Here is a 25,335-nt window from a genome sequence, read left to right as displayed (position 1 = left end):
AAAGTACACTAGGGGAGGAAACAGAGCCCACATTTTCCGCAAAATAACAATCGTGTGTTTTAACCAGCTCAGCCCTGACCTTGGGGTCCTTCAAATACCAGGGGTTAATCGGAGCCACTCGGCCCGCTGAGCCCTGCCGTGCATCAACCACCAGCCAAAGCGGAGAGTGGTCTGAGATACCCCTTGCCAGATGTTTGACTTCCCGTATGAGGGATGCATGGGCCGAGGGCAGTAATATATGATCTAACCTCGAGAGACTACCATGAGCACCAGAATGATAGGTATATTGCAACTGCCCCGGGTGAAGCAATCGCCAGCAATCAGTGAGCCCCAGCGTCTCCAGGAAGTCACTCAACCAAGTCTGGGCCTTCGGCAGTTCCCTGGGAGGGTGACGGTCACACATCCCCGAGATCACCGCATTAAAATCACTCCCAACCAAAAGCAGACCCTCAGGGAGACCCAGGATAAGCCCACTCAGATCAGCGAACGTGGTGGCTTGGAGGCCCGGGGGCACGTACACGGATATCAGGATAAGAACCTTCCCCTCCCAGCGCCCCACAATGGCAGCGTATCTTCCCTTATCATCCAGTATGACATCATCAATAGCCAAGGGGAGGGAGGTCCGAACCAGAATGCCCGCCCCCCTAGAGCCCGAAGTGAAACCCGAGTGCGCCACAAGGCGATAACCACGCCTATTCAGCGCGTAGCACTTGTTGCCGAGCAAATGAGTCTCCTGCAGTAAGACAACATCTGGAGTCAAACGTTTCAGCAATTGCAGTACCACCCTCCTCTTGATCCCATCCCCCAACCCGTTCACGTTCCAACACAATATCCGAAGTCCCCTACCCCCCATCCCCAAATTCAGCCCCTCCCCCGCCCCACACCCGAAGCAACTGCAAAAAACAGGAGTGTGCCTTTCCTTCGCCTTGCAAGTAACAATAAAATTCAAACCAACAACCCAGTCCCCCCAACAATGTCAAAACAACTATACCCCCCACCCCGCACCCCTGCTGAAGACCAAAGAGCCCCATAAACTTGCAGTGTGCCTGTCGCCCAACCACCCAACTACTCTACGAAAAGAAAACCCAGGAGGAGAAAGGACCCGTTCACCCCCCACCCACCCCCAAAAAGACTATTACTTGCAAACATTAATGACACAGCATAGCACAGTTCAAAGCCAACGTGAAGGGCGCGGGGTCAAAGTCGACATCTACTCCTGCTCCGTCAGGCCACCGTCCGCCCGATCCGACCTGCCAGAGTCCTCAAAAGGTTCTTGGTCCGTAGGCAACGAGTCAAGCCAGTCACTCACGACCCCAGGATGGTCGAAGAAAAAAGTACGATCCCTATGAACCACCCGCAAACGGAACGGGAAGAGCATGGCATACTTCATAGACCTTTCCCGGAGTCTCTTCTTGACCCCTTGAAACCCCAGCCTCTGTTTCTGGACCTGTTGTGTGAAGTCCGGATAGAAGCTAACAGTAGAGTTCTCAAAGGCAATGGGACCAGACTGCCTCGAAGCCTGCAGGATAGCGCCTCTGTCCCGGAAATGAAAGATCCTCGCAATGATGGGTCGAGGGTTAGCACCCGATTTAGGTGTACCGCCGGGGATCCTATGTGCACGCTCGACAGCGAAAAACTTGCTGAGACCCTTGGGCGCCAAGTGATCCAGCACCAGGTCTTCCACCAATAAGTCCGTCGAGGCAGCAGTCGATGATTCCGGGACCCCAATCAGGCGGATGTTATTGCGTCTGGCACGGCTTTCATAATCCTCTAGGCGCCCAGAGAAATAGTCATTGGCTTTCCTCAGATTCCCGACTTCAGCCTGTAAGTCAGAGACGTCGGTGACCAGACTAGTAGTCTTAAGATCCAGGGACTTGACCTTTTCGTTCGTCTTCGCCAAATCCGCCCTGATCAGATTGACATCAATCGACACAGTGTCCAGTTTGAGAGTCAAGGCCTCATATTGTTGCCCCAGTGAAGCCTTCATACCGGTGATGGCGCCCATGAGATCCCGCAACGAGGGCTCTTCCTCAATCGATGAGTCCTCCGGCACTGTCGTCGAGGGTTTAGATACTGCTCCCGGCGATCCTTTAGCGAGGGTGTACCAGTCCATAATGTTCGTTTGCAGAGCACTCCCTCGAACGCCCGGTTTAGGCCCGCGCTTCCCACTCTCTGGCTTGGTGGCCATCTTGGATCCCGGACCCGCACGGGTCGCCTGTTGTCGGGTAAAAATGGTGACTGCGGTGTCAAATGCAGGACCAAAAGGGCGAAGGTAGTGCCAGTCTCAGAACCAAAAGCCACGACAAGTCTGTAGCAGGAGCGGATAAACCAGAAGTGTAGACACGTCCGGCCGTCTGCGCAGCTGACAAAGTCAGGTTGGGCTCCGGACAGGAATCGAAACCAAAAGCGGTCGCCGGCCCATGCAAGTCTGGTAGTCCGTTGTTGTTCACTTACTGGATGGCAGGCCAGACAAGATAGCTCAGGGCGTCACCACGGAGCAGGCCAGAAAACTGCGACAGTCTGTAGCTCTGGACCCCGAAGTCCCAAAAAGTTTTTTTAAACAGAGAAATGATCAGTAGAACTATGCCAATAAACACCCGTCGTCCGAACCAGGATAAAGTACAGGATAGTCGATGGAGGTGGCGAGGGTCCGGGAGCCCTGTGCTCACGCGACCATCTTGGGTGCGCGCGAAGCTCCTCCCCCCTTTCAGGCCATTGTTAGTACCAACAAGGGCTTCTTTGGAGAGGAGGCCCCACAGCGGACTCATGTGCTTTTCTTTTACCCATTTCCTGCAGAAAGATAAAAAGAAGCAGCAACTACAAAAATATAAAAGAATCAGCGGGGTCTCCAAAATCAGAACAGGGTTCTGAGCAGCAAAAGTTAAAAATCAAGTATCACAGACCTACCACATGGGATGCGAAGTCAGAGGTGTGGCTCCGCCCAGCCTCATGCGGTCGATGACGGGCGAAGATGGGCCCGGCATAAAAGCAGCATCAGGATTGGCCCGAGCGCTGTCAACTAGCGCTCCGAGGCAGACTGGGAGCCTGTGCCTGCTCTCTCCAGCCCCAGGAACGCAGCTGGGGTTGAAGAGAACTTCAGTGCACATGATGATTTGGCAAGCCTCAGACGGCTATGCAAACCATCATGCACACCGTAACAGTGCCCACAACTCTCCCACCAGTAGTGTCATCCCCCTGGACCCATCAGAGTCCTGGGGCGGCACTCCTCCACCCTAATGGAGAGGCCCCAGCTGGAAAATGTGCTTACTATAGATGACCAGACACAATCATAACAGTACCACTGATCCTTGTCAAGCTGCAATACTGGAAAACATTATTAGAAACATTATTTTGGGTGACACATGCACTGTCCGCATAGAGGGGCTTTGTCTATGTAGTCCATTAGATTTTTTGGTCAACACAGGAGTTATCAAAGCTGCCGTGATTGTTCAGTGAGCTGCTTAAGGCAGTGCTGTGATTGGACAGGGGATTTTTGGAGGCTCGTAGCTTCCCGTTGGGGCGCAGAAGAGACAGAGCAGAGGCTGCAGCACCTGGCGGCACCCAGGTGAGTCAGTATAATTTTATTTTTTGCATTCCCCCCTCCGCTCTCCCCGCCCTACCACCCACACTTAGTAGTTGCCGCTACTGGACTCAGCCTCATGAACCAGTACAAACGGGCAACCTAGGCCTGGTAATATAGAGACTTCTTGCGCATATTGGCAGAGCATCAAACCTAGACTGGCATCTTCAGCCACTTCCCACCCCTCCAAAAGCAGGTGGATCAGGCGAGATGGTAGCCTGCAGTAAAATGTGTCTTTGGCAGTGCCATGGATCAGTGCAGCATGTTGGGTACAACTAGCATTTTAACAATGGCCACTTTTCTCAGGAATGATATTGGGTCTGTAGACCATCTGCCCCCCTCCGTTTATGATCAGTCAGAGAACGAATATTGTTATATTTGTACATTACAAATTTACAATCACAATGGACTACGGTGCGTAGCTACTTAACTCCAGTCAGGAACGAGTAAAACCGGGATTGTGGTCGAGCCCAGTTAGTTCTTAAGAAGAGAGAGAGGGAAAACGGCAGGCTTGCTCTGGTTCGCACCGAGCCCAGATAACTTCACAAATAAAACTAAAACTCTGTAGCATTCATTTTAAGCACGTGTGTCTTATTTCGCCCAGAATGTATTCTAATCTCCTCTTAACCACAGTCTAGACCTCTTCCCTTTCTCTAGCATTTATTCACTTCCTCCAGGGGACTTCTCCCAAGAGGGCATAAGTACAAGGAAATGGCGCAAGTCAGCTATGAATGAATTAATGAATATAAAACTTATAAAGCGCTAACTTTGCCCAAGGGCGTCAAGGCGCTAAAGGTGTAATGAGGCAAATTTGCAGCGTCGCACTGCGTCCTTTACAAAATGATGGGATGCACCATATTTACAAGAACACGGTGCACCCCTGTGTTTTCGCTGCCGCTTAAAATAGCTGCCTAGCGCCAACACAGACACCCTTGCACCATAGTGCAAGGGTGTCTGCATTGCATGGATGATTGTTTATGTGCAGGAAGGTGTCCCTTACTACACATAAACAATCCATAATGGCGATTTGCAGCACACATAGAAGTAGCAAATCGCCATTATTCAATTATTGTTTTTGTTCATGAAGGGACACCTTACTGTATACAACAATAATACATGGTGTTTTACTCCTTCTATGTGTGCTGCAGAATTCAGCACACCTAGAAAAAGCAAAAACTAGGAGAAATAAATGAATTCCTCATTGCGCCAAACTAACGCCTGCTTTTGCATGGCTTTAGATTTTGGTGCTGTCTCAGATTTACACCCCCTTGTAAATCTGGGACAGCCTCAAAAAGCAATGGGTGTTTCGGTGGAAGGCCCACAGCAACACCCATTGCATGCCCCCTTCACACACATAACTGCGTGAAAAGATACAATTTTTACAAAGCAGCTTTAAGCCAAGCAAAGTGGCTATTAACACCGCTTGGAAATATGGTGCAAGTCAAAAAAGTGACTTTCCGGAGGCACTATCCCCTTATACATATGCCCCATAGTTTAGAGACCACTGATCTATAATGTTTCTGCAGTGCACCCTGTTAACCAGTTATGCTAAAGACCAGACAGGACTCTCCATCTCTCCACTATCCTGATCTATAAAATGCTGCCTACTGATACATGTACATCTATATCTATACTACTATTATAAAGAGAGAACTGTGTCCTTTGAGGCGGGTAAACTCGAAAAGTACACCACCAATCACAACACCCAATACAGCGTTGGAAAAGGGAGGTCCAGGAGATGGACATAGGCTATACAGCACCACACCATATACATTAGGGGAAAAGTAGTCCGTTGGGACATGGGCGTATGCATACAGTGATATGCACGCGGTGTTCGGCGTCACAACGCTTGCGAGAGGCGCGATGGCGTGTGGGTGTGGCGTTACGGAAACGCAGCGTTCGGTGTCCGGACAGGAGCACGGGGAGGAGCGCGGGACTGACAGGCCCAGGGGAGCAAAAATGCTGATGAAGTGCCCAGTGCGGGGAGGAGCGGCCAGGAGCGCGGAACCAACACCCGACATCGGCGTCCGGACAGGAGCGCTGGAAGGAGCACGGAACCGACACCCGACATGCTGGAGTGCCCAGCGCGGGGAGGAGCGGCGATGCTGGTGAGTACTCTCGCGCGGGAACGACACCCGACATGCTTAAGTGCCCAGCTGATGGAGTGCCCAGCACGGGGAGGAGCGGCGATGTTGGTGAGTACTCTAGCAAAGCCTACCCGGACAACGTCGGGACGGGCTGCTAGTAATACATATAAATGAAGGATGTGTAAGTCTGAGGCAGCGCCAAAAACTAACACCATGCAAAAGCAGACGTTACATTGATGCAACAATACTTTTATTACTTCTCGTTTTTGCGTTTTCTATGTGTGCGGCATTTTTCACACACATAAAAAGAGCAAAACACATTAAGGATTGTTTTTGTGCAGGAAGGTGACTCTTCACGCAAAAAAATAATCATTTCAATCATTCAATAATAGTGATTTGCTATTTCTATGTGTGCTGCAATCTGCAGCACATATAAAAGTAGCAATTCGCCATTATCGATTGCTTATGTGCAGGAAGGGACACCTTCATGCACATAAACCATTATCCCTGCAACGCAGGCACCTTTGCACTATGGCGCAGGGGTGTCTGTGTTGTTGCTAGGCAGCTATTTTTAGTGCCAACGCATGGGAAAACACAAGGGTGTGCCATATTCTTGTAAATACATGGTATCCCTGGGCTTTGGAAATGGCGCAGCACGGCGCTGCAAAATTTGCAGTCGTGCTGTACCATTTCCTTGTACTTATACCAAGGTAGTCATGTCACAGAAAGAGTTCACAATATTGCTTGTATTCGAATAATTTGCTGATTAATTAGCATTTCCTTGCTGCATAATTTGCCACTTCTTCCTTCACAATTTAGCACACTCTGCTACTCTTATAAGGTGTAAAGTTCAACGAAGAGACAGAAGGAGGCATCTTCTTAAGAGATTGCATTAAAAAGTAGTCAAATGCTGCAGAGTCTAATAAAACAAGTGGCAGGGATGTATGAGGGATGGGATTCAGATAAAGATGACAGGTAATGAAATCATACTTTAATCCAAAACCTCTCTGAGTACAGTGGTCATTATTTTGTTTGTTATGCGTTTATTTTTGAAGGGGCCATAACACGCTGTTGGGCAGTCATCATCAAGGTATTGCATGCTGTTCAGCACCTTCAGTGCAGAGGTTGCAGGTTGTCTACGGACATGCTTGTCTGTTTAAAGATATCATTCTTAGCAAGTAAATGCCTCTTCTTTCAGAGTGACTCCAAGGAGACGCCTGAAGATGTCGCCAGACTCCTTGACTCCAAGCCCCAACGACTCGACCTGGAAGCCTGCTGCCGCGGAGACGCCATCTTTGACAGGTCAGGACATGCTCGTCTCTAAACCACAGGGCGCGTGGGCCGGCGCGTGGCGTCAGCTCGCTTTATTGAGACATCTGCAGCTGTGAGGGCGTTCCCAGGTGGCAAGTAGGCAATGCATTTAAGTGTTCCTGTGTTGGTACGATAAGGCAGAGGGTCGGTGCGTTGATATCGATCTAAAATTAACGGCTAGAGCTGGCGACTAAGGAACCAAGTTTGAGTTTGGGCGAGGGCCCAACATCCTGTGATTCTGGGTAAATCACTTAATCTCCACCAGCCCAAAAAACAAACAAAAAGGATTGTGTAATCTAAATAGTGTTCATCTAAAGCGCTCCAATACCTTTGGGTTAAATTCGTGCTATATAAAAGCGCCAAAATATAAATACATGTATTAAAAAATAAACAACAGATTCTGTGGTGTCTTATCTCTACTAAAGTGCGATTACACACCTGTATTAGTTTGAAGTCTAACAAATCAACAAGTCATCCTCTGTAAATACTGTTTTTCAGCTGTTACAAAAATATTGAACTCATAATGCATAATAATGTGAAATGGTTCACTGGAATATGGGAATCCGTGTCACAGAGCAAAAAACCTAGGAATACCATCGAGTGCACAGATGCCGAACCTGGAGGTCATAGATTAATATTTTGGATCGCATGCTGAGCCTCTCATCCTTCTGAGGTCTATTAAATGAGTAACAGCTACTTATCCCCACAGGCTTACTATGTTCGATGGCAAGTGTTTGTTTGGAGAGATGAATGAAACAACAAGTTGATGGATGGAATGATCAAATTAATCTCAGTCACTGGCAATCAATCTGGGCCTCTGCCCAATCCATCGTACCTTGCCCACCACGCCACCTCAGTTTAGACTCAGCCATATGCAAATCAGTCTTGAGCCTGCTCCTCATGGATACAGTCCAGCCCGAACAGCAAGGCTAGGTCCTTCCTGAACTGGAACACAAGCAAGGACTGGGTTTGTCCTTGTTAGGGCTCTTCAGCCAGGTATAGCTTGGTTCCAGTGGCACAGTTAGCCGGGACCCACGTCTGGGCATACCCAGCGCACTCAGGCCGGCAAGGAAAACAAGCATTTGCAATGCAATAGGTCTCGCATTAGGAAAGTTTGAGCTATTGGTATTGAAAATGACACATTTTTTATTTATGTTTTGTTTTTGAAAATAGCGAAATTAATAGCTTTGTCATTTACAATGCCAATAGTTATAACTTTCGCAAATGTGACACCTATAGCATTTGTAATGCAATATGTGTTGCATTTACGTGACTTACATGTATTGATATTACAAATAACAATGGCTTTTAATTTTTTTTCAATAATTAATACTTAAAGGAAAGTTATTGTAATTTATAATGGCAATAGCTTAAAGTTTTGTAAATAACTTTTGTGAAGATTATGTTCAGTGTATTTTATTGTGACGAAAATCCAAGAACAGAAGTGAAATATTAACATATTTTTGTTACATTTGTAATAAAGCTTGAAACATTGAGAGAACATATGTGAACCAGGTGTTGTTGAATGGTTGCACAGATTGATGCTGTGGTGGCGCTGAGTGATGTGATGGCGAACGAGTGATGTTGTGGCGTTCAATGATGCAGTGGTAGCACATAGTGATGTTGTGGTGCCCCTGAGTGATGCAGTGGTGGTGCGGAGTGATGCTGTATGCTATTCTATGTTTTGTTTTGCTATCCTATGTTTTGTTTTGTTATGCTATGTTTTGCTATCCTATGCTTTTATTTGTAATGCTATGCTATGCTGTGTTTTGTAATGCTATGGTATGTTTTGTTATGCTATGCTATGTTTTGCTATGCTATGCTTTGTTATGCTATGCTATGTTTTGTTGTGTTTCCCTATGCTATGCTTTGTTTTGTTATGCTATGCTATGTTTTGTTGTGTTTGGTATGCTATGTTTTGCTATTCTATTATATGTTTTGTTTTGCTATGGTATGTTTTGTTGTGTTTTGTTAAGCTATGCTATGTTTTGTTGTGTTTTGCTATGTTTTGTTATGCTATGTGTTGTGTTTTGTTATGCTATGTTTTATTATGTAATGCTATGTGTTGCTATGCTATGCTATGTTTCGTTTTGCTATCTCATCCTTTGTTTTGTTATGCTATGCCATGTTTAGTTTTGCTATCCTATGTTTTGTTTTGTTATGCTATGCTATGTTTTGTTGTGTTTTTTTATGCTATGCTTTGTTTTGTTGTGTTTTGCTATGCTATGCTTTGTTATTCTATGCTATGTTTTGTAATGCTATGCTATGTTTTGTTGTGTTTTATTATGCTATGCTTTGTTTTGCTATGCTATGTTTTGTTATGCTATGTTTTGCTATGCTATGCTTTGTTATGCTATGTTTTGTTATGCTATGCTAAGCGTTGTTTTGTTATGCTATGCTATGTTGTGTTTTGTTATGCTATGCTATGCTTTGTTGTGTTTTGTTATGCTATGCTATGCTTTGCTATGCTTTGAAATGCTATGTTTTGTTATGTATGATATGTTTTGTTGTGTTTTGTTATGCTATGCTATGTTTTGTTGTGTTTTGTTATGCTATGTTTTATTATGCTATGCTTTGTTTTATGTTATGTTATGCTATGTTTTGTTATGTTATGCTATGTTATGTTATGCTATGTTTTGTTGTTTTTTGTTATGCTATGCTGTTTTGTTATACTATGCTATGTTTTGTTTTGCTATGTTTTGTTATGTTATGCTTTGTTTTGTTATGCTATGTTTTGTTATGCTATGCTATGATATGTTTTGTTGTGTTTTGTTATGCTATGCTATGCTTTGTTGTGTTTTGCTATGCTATGTTTTGTTTTGTTATGCTATGTTTTGTTTTGCTATCCTATGCTTTTTTTTGTTATGCTATGCTATGTTTTGCTATCCTATGCTTTTTTTGTTATGCTATGCTGTGTTTTGTTATGCTATGCTATGCTATGTTTTGTTATGCTATGCTGGTGAGGGTGTGTGAGGGTGAGTGAGGGTGAGGGTGTGTGAGGGGGTGTGAGGGTGAGGGGGTGTGAGGGTGAGGGTGTGTGAGGGTGAGAGGGTGTGAGGGTGAGGGGATGTGAGGGTGAGGGGGTGTGAGTGAGGGGGTGTGAGGGTGAGGGGGTGTGAGGGTGTGAGGGTGAGTGGGTGTGAGGGTGTGTGAGGGGGTGTGAGGGTGAGTGAGGGTGTGTGAGGGTGAGTGAGGGGGTGTGAGGGTGAGTGAGGGTGTGTGAGGGTGAGTGAGGGTGTGTGAGGATGTGTGCGGGTGTGTGAGGGTGTGTGAGGGGGTGTGAGGGTGAGTGAGGGTGTGTGAGGGTGAGTGAGGGGGTGTGAGGGTGAGTGAGGGTGTGTGAGGGTGAGGGGGTGTGAGGATGATGGTGTGTGAGGGCGAGGGTGTGTGAGGGTGAGGGTGTGTGAGGGTAAGGCGGTGTGAGGGTGAGGGGTGTGAGGGTGAGGGGTGTGAGGGGGTGTGGGGGTGTGAGGGTGCGGGGGGGAGAGGGTGAGGGTGTGTGAGGGTGAGGGGGAGTGAGGGTGAGGGTGTGTGAGGGTGTGTGAGGGTGAGGGGGTGAGAGGGGGTGTGAGGATGCAGGGGTGAGGGGGTGTGAGGGTGAGGGCGTGTGAGGGTGTGTGAGGGTGAGGGGGTGTGAGGGTGAGTGAGGGCGTGTGAGGGTGAGTGAGGGTGTGTGAGGGTGAGTGAGGGTGTATGAGGATGTGTGCGGGTGTGTGAGGGCAAGGGTGTGTGAGGGGGTGTGAGGGGGTGTGAGGGTGAGGGGGTGTGAGGGTGTGTGATGGTGTGAGGGTGAGGGTGTGTGAGGTTGTGTGAGGGTAAGGGGGTGTGAGGGGGTGTGAGGGTGAGGGGGTGTGAGGGTGAGGAGGTGTGAGGGTGTGAGGGTGTGGGGTGTGAGGGGGAGGGGGAGTGAGGGTGAGTGGGAGTGAGGGTGTGTGAGGGTGTGTGTGAGGGTGAGGGGTGCGAGGTTGTGGGGGTGTGAGGGTGAGGGGGTGTGAGGGGGTGTGAGGGGGAGGGTGTGGGGTTGTGAGGGGGTGGGGTTGGGAGGGTGAGGGTGTGAGGGTGAGGGGGTGTGAGGGTGAGTGGGTGAGGGTGAGGGGTGTGAGGGTGAGGGGGTGTGAGGGTGAGGGGGTGTGGGGGTGAGGGAGGGTGATGGGGTGAGGCTGAGGGTGTGTGAGGGGGTGTGAGGGTCAGGGTGTTGTTAGAAGGGGTGATCCCAGGGGAGGCCAGAACGTGCACCTGGCCACCCTGTGACTCACCTCTTCTAGGAACACTGCTGAGCACTGGCGGGAGACCCCTGAGGGAGAGGTTCTCGAATCTAGGATTGCACGTGCTGAGCTAGCACCACTTGACAAAGGGACACCACACTGTAGGATTCAAGCGAACGTATTCTTTATCTATTAAAAAAAAATGGACCTTTATGATCCGCAGATTCTTATGTACAAACAGAGCACGGGCTCAAAGAGTCTCGGTAGGGGTTAGGGTAGCGGGACAGTCTTAAGGTTCAAAGTCACTGTGGGTGCGTATCCGGCGCACAGCTCTCAATCCTCGAGCTGGGGGACACGAGTAGCTCTTAGGTCCAGCCGGACCAGGATAGTCTCTGAGCCGCGATCGAATCCGCAGGGCTCGGGCAAGGATGAGGTAGTTCTTACGGTCTGTTGGAGCCGCGATCGAATCAGCAGGGCTTAGGCGTTCTCAAGGCTGCAAGGGAGCCGCGACGATGTCAGCAGGGCTCAGATGGGTTCGGGCAGAAGTCCTTCTCTGCCCAGGGAGCCGCGACCACGTCTGCCGGCTCAGAGGGATTCGGGCAGAAGTCCTTCTCTGCCGGGTAGGAGCCGCGACGAAGTCAGCAGTGCTCAGATGGTTTCGAGCAGAAGTCCTTCTCTGCTAGGTAGGAGCCGCGACGAAGTCAGCAGGGCTCTGATGGATTCGAGCAGAAGTCCTTCTCTGCTAGGTAGGAGCCGCAACGACGTCAGCAGGGCTCTCGTAGTTCCAGGATACAACTGTCGATCGTCTCAGAGCAGCCCTTGATATAGGACTGCTCTCCTTAGATGTCCGGAGTCCTCGCAGGCGGAGGTCTTAGCACCTGGGAGCCGGTTGTTGTGAGGTCCGCCTTGGCGGCTCCTTTCATCCTTTCAAGTGGGGTCTGGAGGGAACCCAGACACTCAGCAGGCCTGGAGCCAGCCCTCAGGGAGGCCGGATGGGTGATCGAAACTCATCCCTCGAGGGGAGGTGGGAGGTGTGATCGAGCTACTCCTCCCTTTCTCGCTCACGGGGAACGTTTTACCCCCCAGCCAGTTATGGCGCGCCGAAGGCTGAGGTCGGGTTGGGGCCGTGGCAGCCATCTTAGGTGCCGGGACATGGGCATCGGCCTCGGGTACCAGGAAGATGGGGGCGAGGACGGGGAATCCCAGTGTCGGGGATGGGGACCATGGGGGGATGCACGGGTCAGGAGGGGTCCCGATGGGTCAGGGAGGACCACGTCACAAGACCGGGTCCAACACGCGTCCCCCCCAGCTGAAGGTCGGGGAGAACTACCCATCCTCTTGGGGGTTCTCATCGCTGAGGCGGAAGAATCTGGAGAGGCCGTCAGCGTTGGCGTGGTCAGTACCAGGGCGGTGCTCTACTGTGAAATCCATCCCCTGTAGGGAGATTGACCATCGTAGCAGTTTGGGATTCTCTCCCCTCATCTGCATGAGCCACCGTAAGGGCCGATGGTCTGTCTGTACTCAGAAGTGGGCTCCGAACAGGTAGGGTCGGAGTTTCTTGAGGGCCCAGACTACTGCGAACACTTCTCGTTCGATGGTGCTCCATCTCTGTTCTCGGGGCAGTAACCTTCTGCTAAGGAAGGCTACGGGCTGATCTATGCCTTTCTCATTGAGCGGGACAGTATGGCCCGATGCCATGCTCGGAGGCGTCGGTTTGAACCACAAACTCTTTCGAGTAGTCCGGGGCTTAAAGCACGGGGCAGTACACATGGCGGTTTTTAAGGCGTCAAACGCCTCTTGACAGGAGGGGGTCCACTGCACGCGCTTGGGTTGCTTCATGGACGTCAATTCTGTGAGGGGACCCACTATGCTGCCGTAACCCTTTATGAACCTCCGGTAGTAGCCGGTGAGGCCCAGGAAGGCTCGGACCTTGGTTTGTGTGGTGGGTGGTTCCCAGGCCAGGATGGCATCGATCTTCGGTTGGAGAGGGGCGACCTGCCCGCTCCCGACCTGATGGCCTAGGTAGGTCACTGACCCCTGCCCAATCTGGCACTTGCTGGCCTTCACTGTCAAGCCTGCCTGGCGCAGGGCCAGCAACACCCTCCGGAGGTGCCGGAGGTGCTCGTCCCATTGCGAACTGAATACCGCAATATCGTCAAGATATGCGGCGCTGAACTCTTCCAGCCCGGCCAGGACTCCGTTCACCAGTCTCTGAAAGGTGGCCTGGGCGTTTTTCATCCCGAACGGCATCACTCGAAAGCGATAGTGCCCGTCCGGGGGGGAGAAAGCGGACCGCTCCTTGGCTCCCTCTGTGAGCGCAATTTGCCAGTAGCCGCAGGTCAGATCGAGGTACTTAGGTAGCGAGCAGACCCCAGGCGGTCGATGAGCTCGTCTGCGCGGGGAATGGGGTGGGCGTCTGCTCGGGTGACTGCGTTGAGCCCCCGGTAGTCCACACAAAATCGAAGTTCGGGGACGGACCCAGGGGCCGCGGCTTTTGGGACCAGTACCACTGGGCTGACCCAGGGACTGTCGGAGGGCTCGACCACTCCTAGGGTGAGCATTTTTGAGACTTCGGCCTGGATGCAGGTCCGGACTCGGTCAGGTACTCGGTAGGCTCGGTGTCGCACCGGCGGGCTGTCTCCGGTGCCCACGTCATGGACACACCAGTCGGTGACCTTGGGGACCAGAGAGAACAAATCAGGGAACTGCCCCAAGAGCCGGCGGCAGTCTTCACGTTGCTGAGGAGTGAGGGAGGGAGAGAGGCTCACTCCGTCTACGGAGCCATCCTTCTCTTTGGCACACAGGAGGTCAGGAAGAGGCTCCGTTTCCTCTTCCGCCCCGTCGTCGGTGGCCAAGAGTAAGCTCAACTCCGTCTGCACGAAGTGAGGCTTGAGGCGGTTCACATGGAGGACCCGAAGGGGGTTCCGAGGGGACTTGACGTCCACCAAGTAGGTCACTGGGCTCTTCCTCTCCACGACCTTGAAGGGTCCGGTCCATTTGTCTTGGAGGGCGCAGGGTTTCACCGGGGACATCACCCAGACTTGCTGGCCCGGTTGAAACTCGACCAGAGTGGCATTCTGGTCGTACCAGCGCTTCATCTCCTCCTGACTTGCTTCGATGTTGGCTTCTGCCAGCGCTCGGAATTTCCGAGTTTGATTTCGGAGGGCTAGGATGTATCGGAACACATCTGGAGGTGGTTCTCGGGGGGCCGTCTCCCACCCCTCTTTGACCAGGCTGAGGGGCCCCCGGACGGGATGCCCATACAGCAGCTCAAATGGGCTGAACCCCAGGGACTTCTGGGGGACTTCCCGGTATGCGAACTAGAGGCAGGGGAGAAGGACGTCCCACTTACGCCGGAGGGGCTCTTCTAGGCCCATGATCATCCCCTTCAGTGTCCGGTTAAACCGTTCAACTAGGCCATTTCCTTGGGGATGATACGGGGTGGTGAACTTGTAGGACACTCCACATTGTTGCCACAGGGACATCATGTATTTGGAGATAAAGTTTGTTCCGCGGTCGCTCACGACCTCGCGGGGAAAACCGACTCGGGAAAAGATCCCCATCAACGCTCGGCCCACCACGGGGGCCGTTACTGTGCGGAGGGGAATGACTTCGGGGTATCGTGTTGCATGATCCACCAGGACTAGGATGAACCTGTGACCTTGGGAGGTTCTGGGGTCTAAGGGCCCCACAATGTCGATCCCGACCCGCTCGAAGGGGGTACTGACGACGGGGAAGGGTTGGAGGGGAGCCTTGCGTGTTCCTCCACTTTTTCCACTAGCCTGGCACGTGGGACAGGACTTGCAGTGGGCCTCTACATTCGCTCGCATCTTGGGCCAATAGAAGTGCGTAATTAGGCGGTGATAGGTCTTGTCCTGGCCCAAGTGTCCCGCCAGGGGCACATCGTGGGCCAGGCCCAGGAGGAAGTCTCGGAAGCGTAGGGGTACCACCAGCACCCGGGCGGATCCTAGCTCGGCAGTCTTCTGTTCACTGTACAGGAGGTCATTCTCCCAATACACTAGATGGGTTCCCGATTGGTCGCCCCCAGCTTGGGCCGCAGCCTGTTGCTGGGGTCCGACCAGGGATGGGCAAGTGGCTTGCTCCCGGCAGAACTCCTCTCGGGAGGGGCCCCCCTCGTGGTGCCACTGCGCCAATTCGGGCCGATCACCTAGCCCAGGGGCCTGTGCGGGATCGGGATGCAGGAGCCCGTCGTCGGTGACGGGTTCCTCTCCTGGGGGGAGCCCACTGGGTGGGGCTCTATCGTCCCTGTCTTCATTCACAGGGAGGGGGCAAGAAGGCTCGGCGTCGACCGCCCCGAGAGGGGAGAGTCGGGCCGACATGGAACGGGTGGTGGCGCATACCCATTCGGGTAGGCCCATCATGCTCAGGTGGGTCTTGCGTTCAACCTGTCTCCACGGGGAACTTTCCAGGTCGTTGCCCAGGAGACAGTCTACAGGTTGGGAGGCTCGGACAGCAACTCGTAACTTGCCTATCACTCCCCCCCCCATTCGAACGGTACTAGGGCCATCTTACACAAGCTCTCTGTGTTGTCAGCGGACAGTACGGGGCACAGGATATTCGGAAGGATCTGGTCCTCTCTGACTAGATGACTGAGGACACCGGTGATACTTGCCCCGGTGTCGCGAAGGGCCTCCACTCGGTGGCCATTCACCGTCACCAGTTGCCGGTATTTCTTCGTGTTATCGGGTAGGGGGGCTCCGGGGATCATTTCTCGGTCTCCTAGGGAGACTAGGGCCATGGCAGCAGGTTCCCACTCTTCGGTGTCCTCCATCTCCTCCCCTAAGGCTACGTTGGCTATCTGTCAGGCTGGGGGAGCTGTCGTGGAGGGTCGCGGGGTCATGGGACACTGGGGGTCACTGGCGTAATGCCCTGGCTGCTGGCAGCGGAAACAGGTGATGGTGACCCGGTGCCCACGGTTACCTGGGGGAGCAAGATTGGCTGGTGGGGGTGCTGGAAAGGACTGGGGTTGGCTTCTGGGGGGACTACGCTGGGGACCTGACTGGGACTCCCTCTGTCTTCCTTGGTTCCCCCCTCCCCTCTGGCGGGGAGATCCCTGACTGTTTCGGGGGTAATCTCCTAAGGGGCCCCAGGGGACCCGGGTGTTCACCCAGCGATCGGCCTCGACGGCCAGCTTCCTTGGATCCGCGAGCTTGCTGGCGTAGTTCCACAAAACAGTTCGATGACAAGTGTTCCCAGGCAAGGAGATCGGTAAGTTCTTCAAAGGTGGTAACTTTGCTGCCCTTGATCCACCCTTCCAGGGCTCGGCCGTAAAAGTTCACGTACTCCACCCACGTGGTGCCAGGGATCTTCTTGCACTCTTGGAATCACTGGCGATACATCTCGGGGGTGAGTCGGTATCTCGTGAGGAGGGCCTTTTTCATGTGGCTGTAGGAGGTCTGCACTGAGGACGGCAGATCGAGCAGGGTGTCTCTCCCCTCGCTCAGGAATCGACCTCACAACCCAGCTCCCCAATCCTTTTGTGGAACTCGGTGGGAGGTCATGGCAACTTCGTAGGCCTTGAACCATTGCTGGATATCGTCGTTCTTGTAGTACTCTTTCACCACATCCTTGGGGATGTGGACTTTTGGCTCTACCGGGGGAACGGCTTCTTGGTTCCCCGGGGTTCGGTTTTCTTCGCTCCGGGCCTTTAGTTCGATCTCCTTCAGGCCGCGCTCGTGCTCCAGCTGGAGTCTTTTGCCTTCATGTTCTCGTTGGAGTTTCTTCTCTTCCAACCCTCCTTGTACTCGTAGCTGCTCTACCGCTAGCTTCTTTTCTGCTAATTTTAGTTCACCCTCAATTTTGAGTTTGGCCAATTCAAGTTCATGATTGCGGTTTCTTTCTCTGTCCGCGACCTCTTCTGGGGAGAGGCCCCCATCTGGAGCGCTGCTCCGTACCGGAATGCTGCTGCCCATTCTTGGGTTGCGGTCAGTTTCGGTTGGCTGCTCTGTTCCTCCTCCTGATGGGGGAGAGTTTTCCTCAGAGCAACCCAGGCTTGTAGGGCCTTCTGCATGTCCTCCTTCGTATTCAGGCCTGTGGTAGCGATTCCTCGTGCGTTGCAAAACTCTTTCACTCTTTGTGCGTGTGTACTCTTCTAGCCGGTACTCGTGTCGGCTTCAGTGGAATTCTTGGTGTTCTTTTCTGTCATCTTTGTTCGGTAGTGCGTCAGCCGCTCACTGTACGATCTCTAGATTATGGGCTCGGATCCCGTCGCTAGCCACCAATGTTAGAAGGGGTGATCCCAGGGGAGGCCAGAACGTGCACCTGGCCACCCTGTGACCCACCTCTCCTAGGAACACTGCCGAGCACTGGCGGGAGACCCCTGAGGGAGAGGTTCTCGAATCTAGGATCGCACGCGCTGAGCTAGCACCACTTGACAAAGGGACACCACAATGTAGGATTCAAGCGAACGTATTCTTTATCTATTCAAGAAAAATGGACCTTTATGATCCGCAGATTCTTATGTACAAACAGAGCACGGGCTCAAAGAGTCTCGGTAGGGGTTAGGGTAGCGGGACAGTCTTAAGGTTCAAAGTCACAGTGGGTGCGTATCCGGCGCAAAGCTCTCAATCCTCGAGCTGGGGGACACGAGTAGCTCTTAGGTCCAGCCGGACCAGGATAGTCTCTGAGCCGCGATCGAATCCGCAGGGCTCGGGCAAGGATGAGGTAGTTCTTACGGTCTGTTGGAGCCGCGATCGAATCAGCAGAGCTCAGGCGTTCTCAAGGCTGCAAGGGAGCCGCGACAATGTCAGCAGGGCTCAGACGTTCTCAAGGCTGCAAGGGAGCCGCGACGATGTCAGCAGGGCTCAGATGGGTTCAGGCAGAAGTCCTTCTCTGCCGAGGGAGCCGCGACCACGTCTGCCGGCTCAGAGGGATTCGGGCAGAAGTCCTTCTTTGCCGGGTAGGAGCCGCGACGAAGTCAGCAGGGTTCAGATGGTTTCGAGCAGAAGTCCTTCTCTGCTAGGTAGGAGCCGCGACGAAGTCAGCAGGGCTCTGATGGATTCGAGCAGAAGTCCTTTTCTGCTAGGTAGGAGCCGCGACGACGTCAGCAGGGCTCTCGTAGTTCCAGGATTCAACTGTCGATCGTCTCAGAGCAGCCCTTGATATATGACTGCTCTCCTTTGATGTCCGGAGTCGTTGCAGGCGGAGGTCTTCGCACCTGGGAGCCGGTTGTTGTGGGGTCCGCCTTGGCGGCTCCTTTCATCCTTTCAAGTGGGGTCTGGAGGGAACCCAGACACTCAGCAGGCCTGCAGCCAGCACTCAGGGAGGCCGGATGGGTGATCGAAACTCATCCCTCAAGGGGAGGGGGGAGGTGTGATCGAGCTACTCCTCCCTTTCTCGCTCACGGGGAACGTTTTACCCCCCAGCCAGGTATGGCGCGCCGAAGGCTGAGGTCTGGTTGGGGCCGTGGCAGCCATCTTAGGTGCCGGGACATGGGCATCGGCCTCGGGTACCAGGAAGATGGGGGCGAGGACGGAGAATCCCAGTGTCGGGGATGGGGACCATGGGGGGATGCACGGGTCAGGAGGGGTCACGATGGGTCAGGGAGGACCACGCCACGAGGCCGGGTCCAACAGGTGTGTGAGGGTGAGAGGGTGTGTGAGGGTGTGTGTGAGGGTGAGGGTGTGAGGGTGAGGGGGTGTGAGGTTGAGGGGGTGAGGGTGAGGAAGTGTGAGGGTAAGGGGGTGTGAGGGTGAGGGGTGTGAGGGTGAGAGGGTGTGAGGGTGAGAGGGTGTGTGAGGGTGAGAGGGTGAGTGAGGGTGAGGGTGTGGGGGTGTGAGGGTGAGGGTGTGTGAGGGTGAGGGGGTGAGAGGGTGTGTGAGGGTGAGAGGGTGTGTGAGGGTGAGAGGGTGTGTGAGGGTGAGAGGGTGTGTGAGGGTGAGAGGGTGAGTGAAGGTGTGTAAGGGGGTGTGAGGGTGTGTTAGGGGGTGTGAGGGTGAGGGTGTGTGAGGGTGAAGGTGTGAGGGAGGGTGAGGGGATGTGAGGGTGAGGGGATATGAGGGTGAGGGGATGTGAGGGTGAGGGGGTGTGAGGGTGAGAGGGTGTGTGAGGGTGAGAGGGTGTGAGGGTGAGAGGGTGAGTGAGGGTGTGTGAGGGTGAGGGTGGGTGAGGGTGTGTGAGGGTTAGGTGTGTGAGGGTGAGGATGAGGGGGTGTGAGGTTGAGGAGTTGTGAGGGTGAGGAGATGTGCGAGGGTGAAGAGGTGTGTGAGGGTGAGGAGGTGTGTGACGGTGAGGAGTTGGGTGAGGGTGTGAGGGTGAGCGGGTGTGAGGGTGAGGGGGTGTGGGGGTGTGAGGGGTTGAGAGGGTTGTGAGGGTGAGAGGGCTGTGAGGGTGAGGGGGTGAGGGTGTGAGGGTGAGTGTGTGAGGGTGGGTGAGGGTGAGTGACAGTGTGTGAGGGTGAGGCCGAGGGGGTGTGAGGGTGAGGGTGAGGGGGTGTGAGGGTGAGGGTGAGTGAGGGTGTGAGGGTTTGAGGGTGTGGGGGTGTGAGGGGTGAGGGTGAGGAGGTGTGTGAGGGTGAGGGGGTGAGGGTGAGGGGGTGTGAGGGTGAGGGGGTGTGGGGGTATGAGGGGGTAAAAGTGAGGGAGGGTGAGAGGGTTGTGAGGGGGTGAGGGTGTGAAGGTGTGAGGGTGAGTGAGGGTGAGTGAGGGTGTGTGAGGGTGAGTGAGGGTGAGAGGGTGTGAGGGGGTGTGAGGGTGAAGGGGTGTGAGGGTTTGTGAGGGTGAGGGTGTGAGGGAGGGTGAGGGGATGTGAGGGTGAGGGGATGCGAGGGTGAGAGGGTGTGTGAGGGTGAGAGGATGAGTGTTGGGTGAGGGTGTGTGAGAGTGAGGGTGTGTGAGGGTGAGGGTGAGGATGAGGGGGTGTGAGGGTGAGGGGGGTGAGAGTGAGGGGGTGTGAGGGTGAGGAGGTGTGTGAGGGTGAGGGGGTGAGGGTGAGGGGGTGTGAGGGTGAGGGTGTGAGGGAGGGTGGGGGGATGTGAGGGCGAGGCGATGTGAGGGTGAGGGTGTGTGAGGGTGAGGTTGTGTGAGGGTGAGGGTGTGTGAGGGTGAGGAAGAGGGAGTGTGAGGGTGAGGGGGTGTGAGGGTGAGGAGGTGTATGAGGGTGAGGAGGTGTGTGAGGGTGAGGGTGTGAGGGTGAGGGTGTGTGAGGGTGAGGGTGTGTGAGGGTGAGTGGGTGTGGGGGTGTGAGGGGGTGAGGGTGAGGGGGTGAGAGTGTGAGGGTGTGAGGGTGAGTGAGGGTGAGTGAGAGTGTGTGCGGGTGAGTGACGTTGTGTGAGGGTGAGAGGGTGTGAGGGTGTGGGGGGTGAGGGTGAGGAGATGTGTGAGGGTGAGGGGGTGTGAGGGTGAGGGGGTGAGGGTGAGTGAGGGTGAGAGGGTGTGAGGGTGTGGGGATGTGAGGGTGAGGAGGTGTGTGAGGGTGAGGGGGTGTGAGGGTGAGGGGGTGTGAGGGTGAGGGGGTATGGGGGTAAGGGGGTGTGGGGGTATGAGGGTATGAGGGGGTGAGGGTGAGTGAAGGTGAGAGGGTTGTGAGGGTGAGGGGGGTGAGGGTGTGAGGGTGTGAGGGTGTGAGGGTGAGTGAGGGTGTGTGAGGGTGGGTGAGGGTGAGAGGGTGTGAGGGGGTGTGAGGGTAATGGGTGTAAGGGAGGGTTAGGGGATGTGAGTGTGGTAAATAAATAATTAATTACCGGTTCTATTTTTCAGGATACTCTATAAACAGATAGCTCAATAAATAAGAGTCAGGATTCGAGGTATCTTGAGTCACAGGCTTTAATCAGGCATAAAGGACAGGAACAGGACAGCCTGCATGGGAATAGGATGGCAGCTGCCGGGGGCAGGATCTGGGAATAAGGCTAGCAAACTTTAATATCGGTGTACAGTATATATACTTAAACAAATACATTACATTCAATACAGTAGGCGTAGCAGTAGGCGTGACTCGTAGCAGTCGCGAAAGATAAGGGCAAAATGATGTAACAAGAAGGCGTGTACAGGGCGTATACATAGACATGTGATGCAAACGTAACAGAATATGTCATAAACGGGGCGGAAACATGGAGGGGGCTACCTGAGCAGCTGGGACCTCTAACCTAGTGGTGCGCGCAAATGGGCAATGACGTGTTACCAGGGAGAACTGGGGGCTATGACTTCTGCGCTAGAAGAGGAGACTAAAGTCTGGAGTGTCAGAGCGACATGTACCCAGGGCCTATCTGGTATCTGGTGTTTGGAGTACATATTGATAGAATCCAAAAGTTATCAGGGCAAAGGCTAATAGACACTAAGACTGGTGCATGCATAATTCTACATGTATTGTGTGTGCGAGGAATATTCTATGAATATTAATACAGTATTTCTCTTACATGGAGACATAAAGGCTAGACCATGACGGAAACTATTGATGCGATTCAGTAGCTTAGGAATGCAGAGAAGGAGGGCTGGACTGATAACTAGAAGCATAACATATTCTTGGCAGACTGGGAGGCAGAGCCAGGCCGGGCCGGGCACTGCGAGGCATGAAGTAAGTGAAGGGTCAGGGATGCAGATGGGGGCTGTATCGCTCCTCGGAGAGGGTTCAGGAGACAGGAGCTGAATCTGAGTCCGGGCCCTTTTGAGGCCTAGAAACGGGGACAATTCAATGAATTAACGTACACACTGTAAAACGTGGCAACGTAGGTTTACATAGGCCTAATATTCGTTGTTTTCACGAGGACTGGAAACTGACATACTAGAGATGGACACAACTGTAATTGCGTCTTTAATCGATCATAGGGAATACATGCATATCGATCATGTACATATAACATAAGATGGGGAACACGTAGGCACATATAACATGGCAAAATTTACTTTTCCACATTCCCTCCTTGTGCCTTACGTTTCCATCAGGAAACATCAATATTCATGATACCATCTATCATTTCATATAGCATCATTTGCTCGTCTCGAATTGTCTTGGAACGGGGTTTAGGACTAGGACTAGGAATACAAGAGGTAGCACACATGCCGCAAATCGCAGGGCCACATTGTATACAGAGGCAGCAACTGAATATGATCATTACTGCAATACCTAGGAATGACAATACTTTCCATCCCCAGGCAGATATAATACTCCAGAGCCAACCGGACCATGTCCAGGTGCCTGGATTCTGGTGTAACTGATGGGCAATTTTATGAAGTCTGGTTATAGCTGAATAAACAGACGGTGCGTTATTAGGAATGAAAATGCAGCAACTAGATCCGATGACTCTACATGCTCCTCCTCTATCGGCCAGTATGACGTCAAGAACGAGACGATTTTGGAGCACGACAAATCTCATAGCAGATTGCTCTTCAGTTAAGTTACCTAGAGCAGAAGTAGTCTCATTCACTACTGCTTCGAGGGTTCTGGTTAACCTACGGATTAACTTACTATTCTGGACAGGTCCTATAAAGAAGAAGAAACCTTTATTAAAGTCTTGATATTGTTCTAGAGTAGTTTCAGTTTGATCGACAATTGGGGACTCGATCTCCCTTCTAGGTCTGACGTGTACTAGATGTGTGTTTCTGTGATAATCAGATGGGGCTAGAAAAACTGGTGGCAGTAGGAAGGCAATGTAACATGTTCCATCCCAATCGAGGGGCAGACGAACATATGCGGTCTGACCACAAACAAAATAAGAATGACTTGAGGCTTTGAAAATAGATTTCCCACTGTCACTATACTCGACAATAGTAGTACAATCACTATGTCCTACATGTGCGGAACCATTCTTTCTGACACATAATTCGCCTTTGACTGGTAGTACTGAAATAGCAGGCAAATCTGGAGTAGTATCAGACTGAACATTCAGGACCATGAAATTCGAAGAATAATTACCTAAATCATATACTTCATTTTCTAGATCTAACCCTGTTCTATGGGAGAGACCTTGCTTGTCTGGAAAACATGTTCTATTCAGAAGGGACATATCATTGGAGGATGACGTTAAAGTGGACCATGCTCCACACGAACCATTATGTGAAAACGGATAAGGAAAGAGTGGCAGAACTCCCTTCGGTGTCTGGAAAGGGGGGAGTCGACCACACACCCAACAATTAGTGGCATTGCTGGTCTGGTGTGAATAGTGTAACATTCTGATAAATGTGTTATTTCGCATAGCAAGACGATAGGATAGCTCGTGAGGAGGCAGATCACTAAATGTGTGCTCTACTGTAGTATTAGAAAACTTATGTACATGTGAAATTGGAAAACATAAATATAAAGCATAACTTGTGCAGGTAACCATAAGACTCAAAAATAGCAAAAAACTTAGAACAATAATACATTTTATAGAGTTTTGACTAACTCTCTCACTGTGGGGGTCTATCTCATACATGTCAGGAACCTGTCTAACCGTTTCACCCGAGAGGGACTTAGACAATTAAACTGGCTGACTTATTTTACTAGACCGAAGTTTCAGTTTATACTCCCGTTGCGGAGTTTTCTCTAACAGGGGAACTTTGAGTTCAGAGTCTGTTTTTAGGCAGTCTTTAGGAATGAGGCAGTTCTTAGCAAAAGTCTTTCCTGATAATCCATGGAACTTCTTGATGTGGGTCAGGTGGACCCATCCTTTCCTGCCCTCTAGTTTCACCGCAGTCCTTGTTGTAAGTAAGACGAGACGGGGCTCCTTCCAACGGGGCTCCAATGGACTTGAACGATCAAAATTCCGCACCAATACGAGGTCGCCTGGAATGACCTCATGCGGTTTCACCTCGGTGTTGTCTGGAAATGCGGCGGCAACCTGTGAACGACAAGAGTGTAGGGCAGACATCAAGGAAGCTAGGTAATCTGTCAGCATATTACTGGAAACATCTGTAATACTGCGGGGTCTAGGTGTACCCCACATGTTTGGGGGGCGGCCGAATACGACCTCATACGGGGACAGACCTGATCTGGAATGTGCAACCATCCTCATATAAAATAAAGCAACTGGCAGGGCAACTAGCCAGTCTACACCTTTTTCTTTACATATTTTCGCAATGCGGATTTTCAGGGTCTGATTATGTCTCTCTACGAGACCGGCTGCTTCAGGATGGCGCACACAATGGAACTTCCACTGGTACCCTAACAGAAGGGAAACATGTTTCATGAGCTCAGATGAGAATGGCTGGCCGTTATCAGAATACACGACCCTAGGGAGTCCATAGCGGGGAAAGAATTCACGAACCAACTGCCTGGCAGTGGTCGCGGCTGTGTAATCTGGAACTGGATATGCTTCTGTCCACCTGGACAAAGCGCATACAACTACGAGGACATACTTGAAACCTCAACATCGCTCCATCTGAATATAATCCATCTGGAGGACTTCAAAAGGGTGGTCAGGAGGTTGGAATCCACCTTGTTCCACCGGGACACTTTTACCTGGATTGAACTGGCAACATATCATACAGGTACGGACTTTCTGCTTGGCTGCAGCTCGTAAATGCTTGTTGAACCAAAGGTTCTGAATACTGTCTAACATAGCTTTTTCTCCTAAATGTGCTGGACTATGTGCGGTATTAATAATGACTTGAACCATAGAGTCGGGGAGAAACCATGTGGCTTTTCCCTTAGTCAACCATCCTTGATCTGTCTGGACCCCTCCTTGTTCGGACCATTTCTTGATTTCTTCGGGAGTAGCATGTAACTGTATGTCTATGACATCTTGTGTAGGGTCCTTAACTGTCATACAAGTAGTCGGATCTGGAGTGAATGTCTGTGTCGTGTTAACTGGAATGTCTGGGGTCTGAGCTGTAAGCTTGGCTGTTCGATCTGCTAGATCGTTACCTTGGGAAATGATGTCAGTAACTTTCGTATGTGCCTTGCACTTCATGATAGCGATAGCTGTCGGTAAATGTATTGCATCTAACAGAGCTTGAATGAGGAGACCATGCTGAATCTTGGTTCCATGAGAAGTCATGAAACCTCTCTCCTGCCAGAGCACTCCAAAGTCGTGTACGACTCCGAATGCGTAACGTGAATCTGTATATATGTTTACTTTCAGGTTCTTGGCACGTATGCAGGCTTGGGTCAGAGCAACTAGCTCTGCTGCTTGAGCAGACAGGGTGTCAATACGATGTGTTTCTATAACTTCTGTTTCAGTAGTCACTGCATACGCGGCTACTAGTTCTCCTGTACTAGT

At 51.9% G+C, this 25,335-nt stretch overlaps 1 protein-coding gene across 1 annotated transcript in view; it reads left to right on the top strand.

The window, feature by feature from the left end:
- Positions 1-25,335, top strand: part of LOC144753482 (M-phase inducer phosphatase 1-B-like) — a 275,628-nt gene that overhangs the window by 14,820 nt on the left and 235,473 nt on the right. The window contains exon 2 of the mRNA XM_078641155.1: positions 6,866-6,969. Within this exon, the coding sequence (XP_078497281.1) occupies positions 6,866-6,969 (104 nt within the window). The remainder of the gene's footprint in view (positions 1-6,865; positions 6,970-25,335) is intronic.

The sequence above is a fragment of the Lissotriton helveticus genome, chromosome 5_1, assembly GCF_964261635.1.
Source record: "Lissotriton helveticus chromosome 5_1, aLisHel1.1, whole genome shotgun sequence".
Lineage (NCBI taxonomy): Eukaryota > Metazoa > Chordata > Amphibia > Caudata > Salamandridae > Lissotriton > Lissotriton helveticus.
Note: the sequence above shows the minus strand (reverse complement) of the source record. Positions and strands in the feature narration are given on the sequence as shown.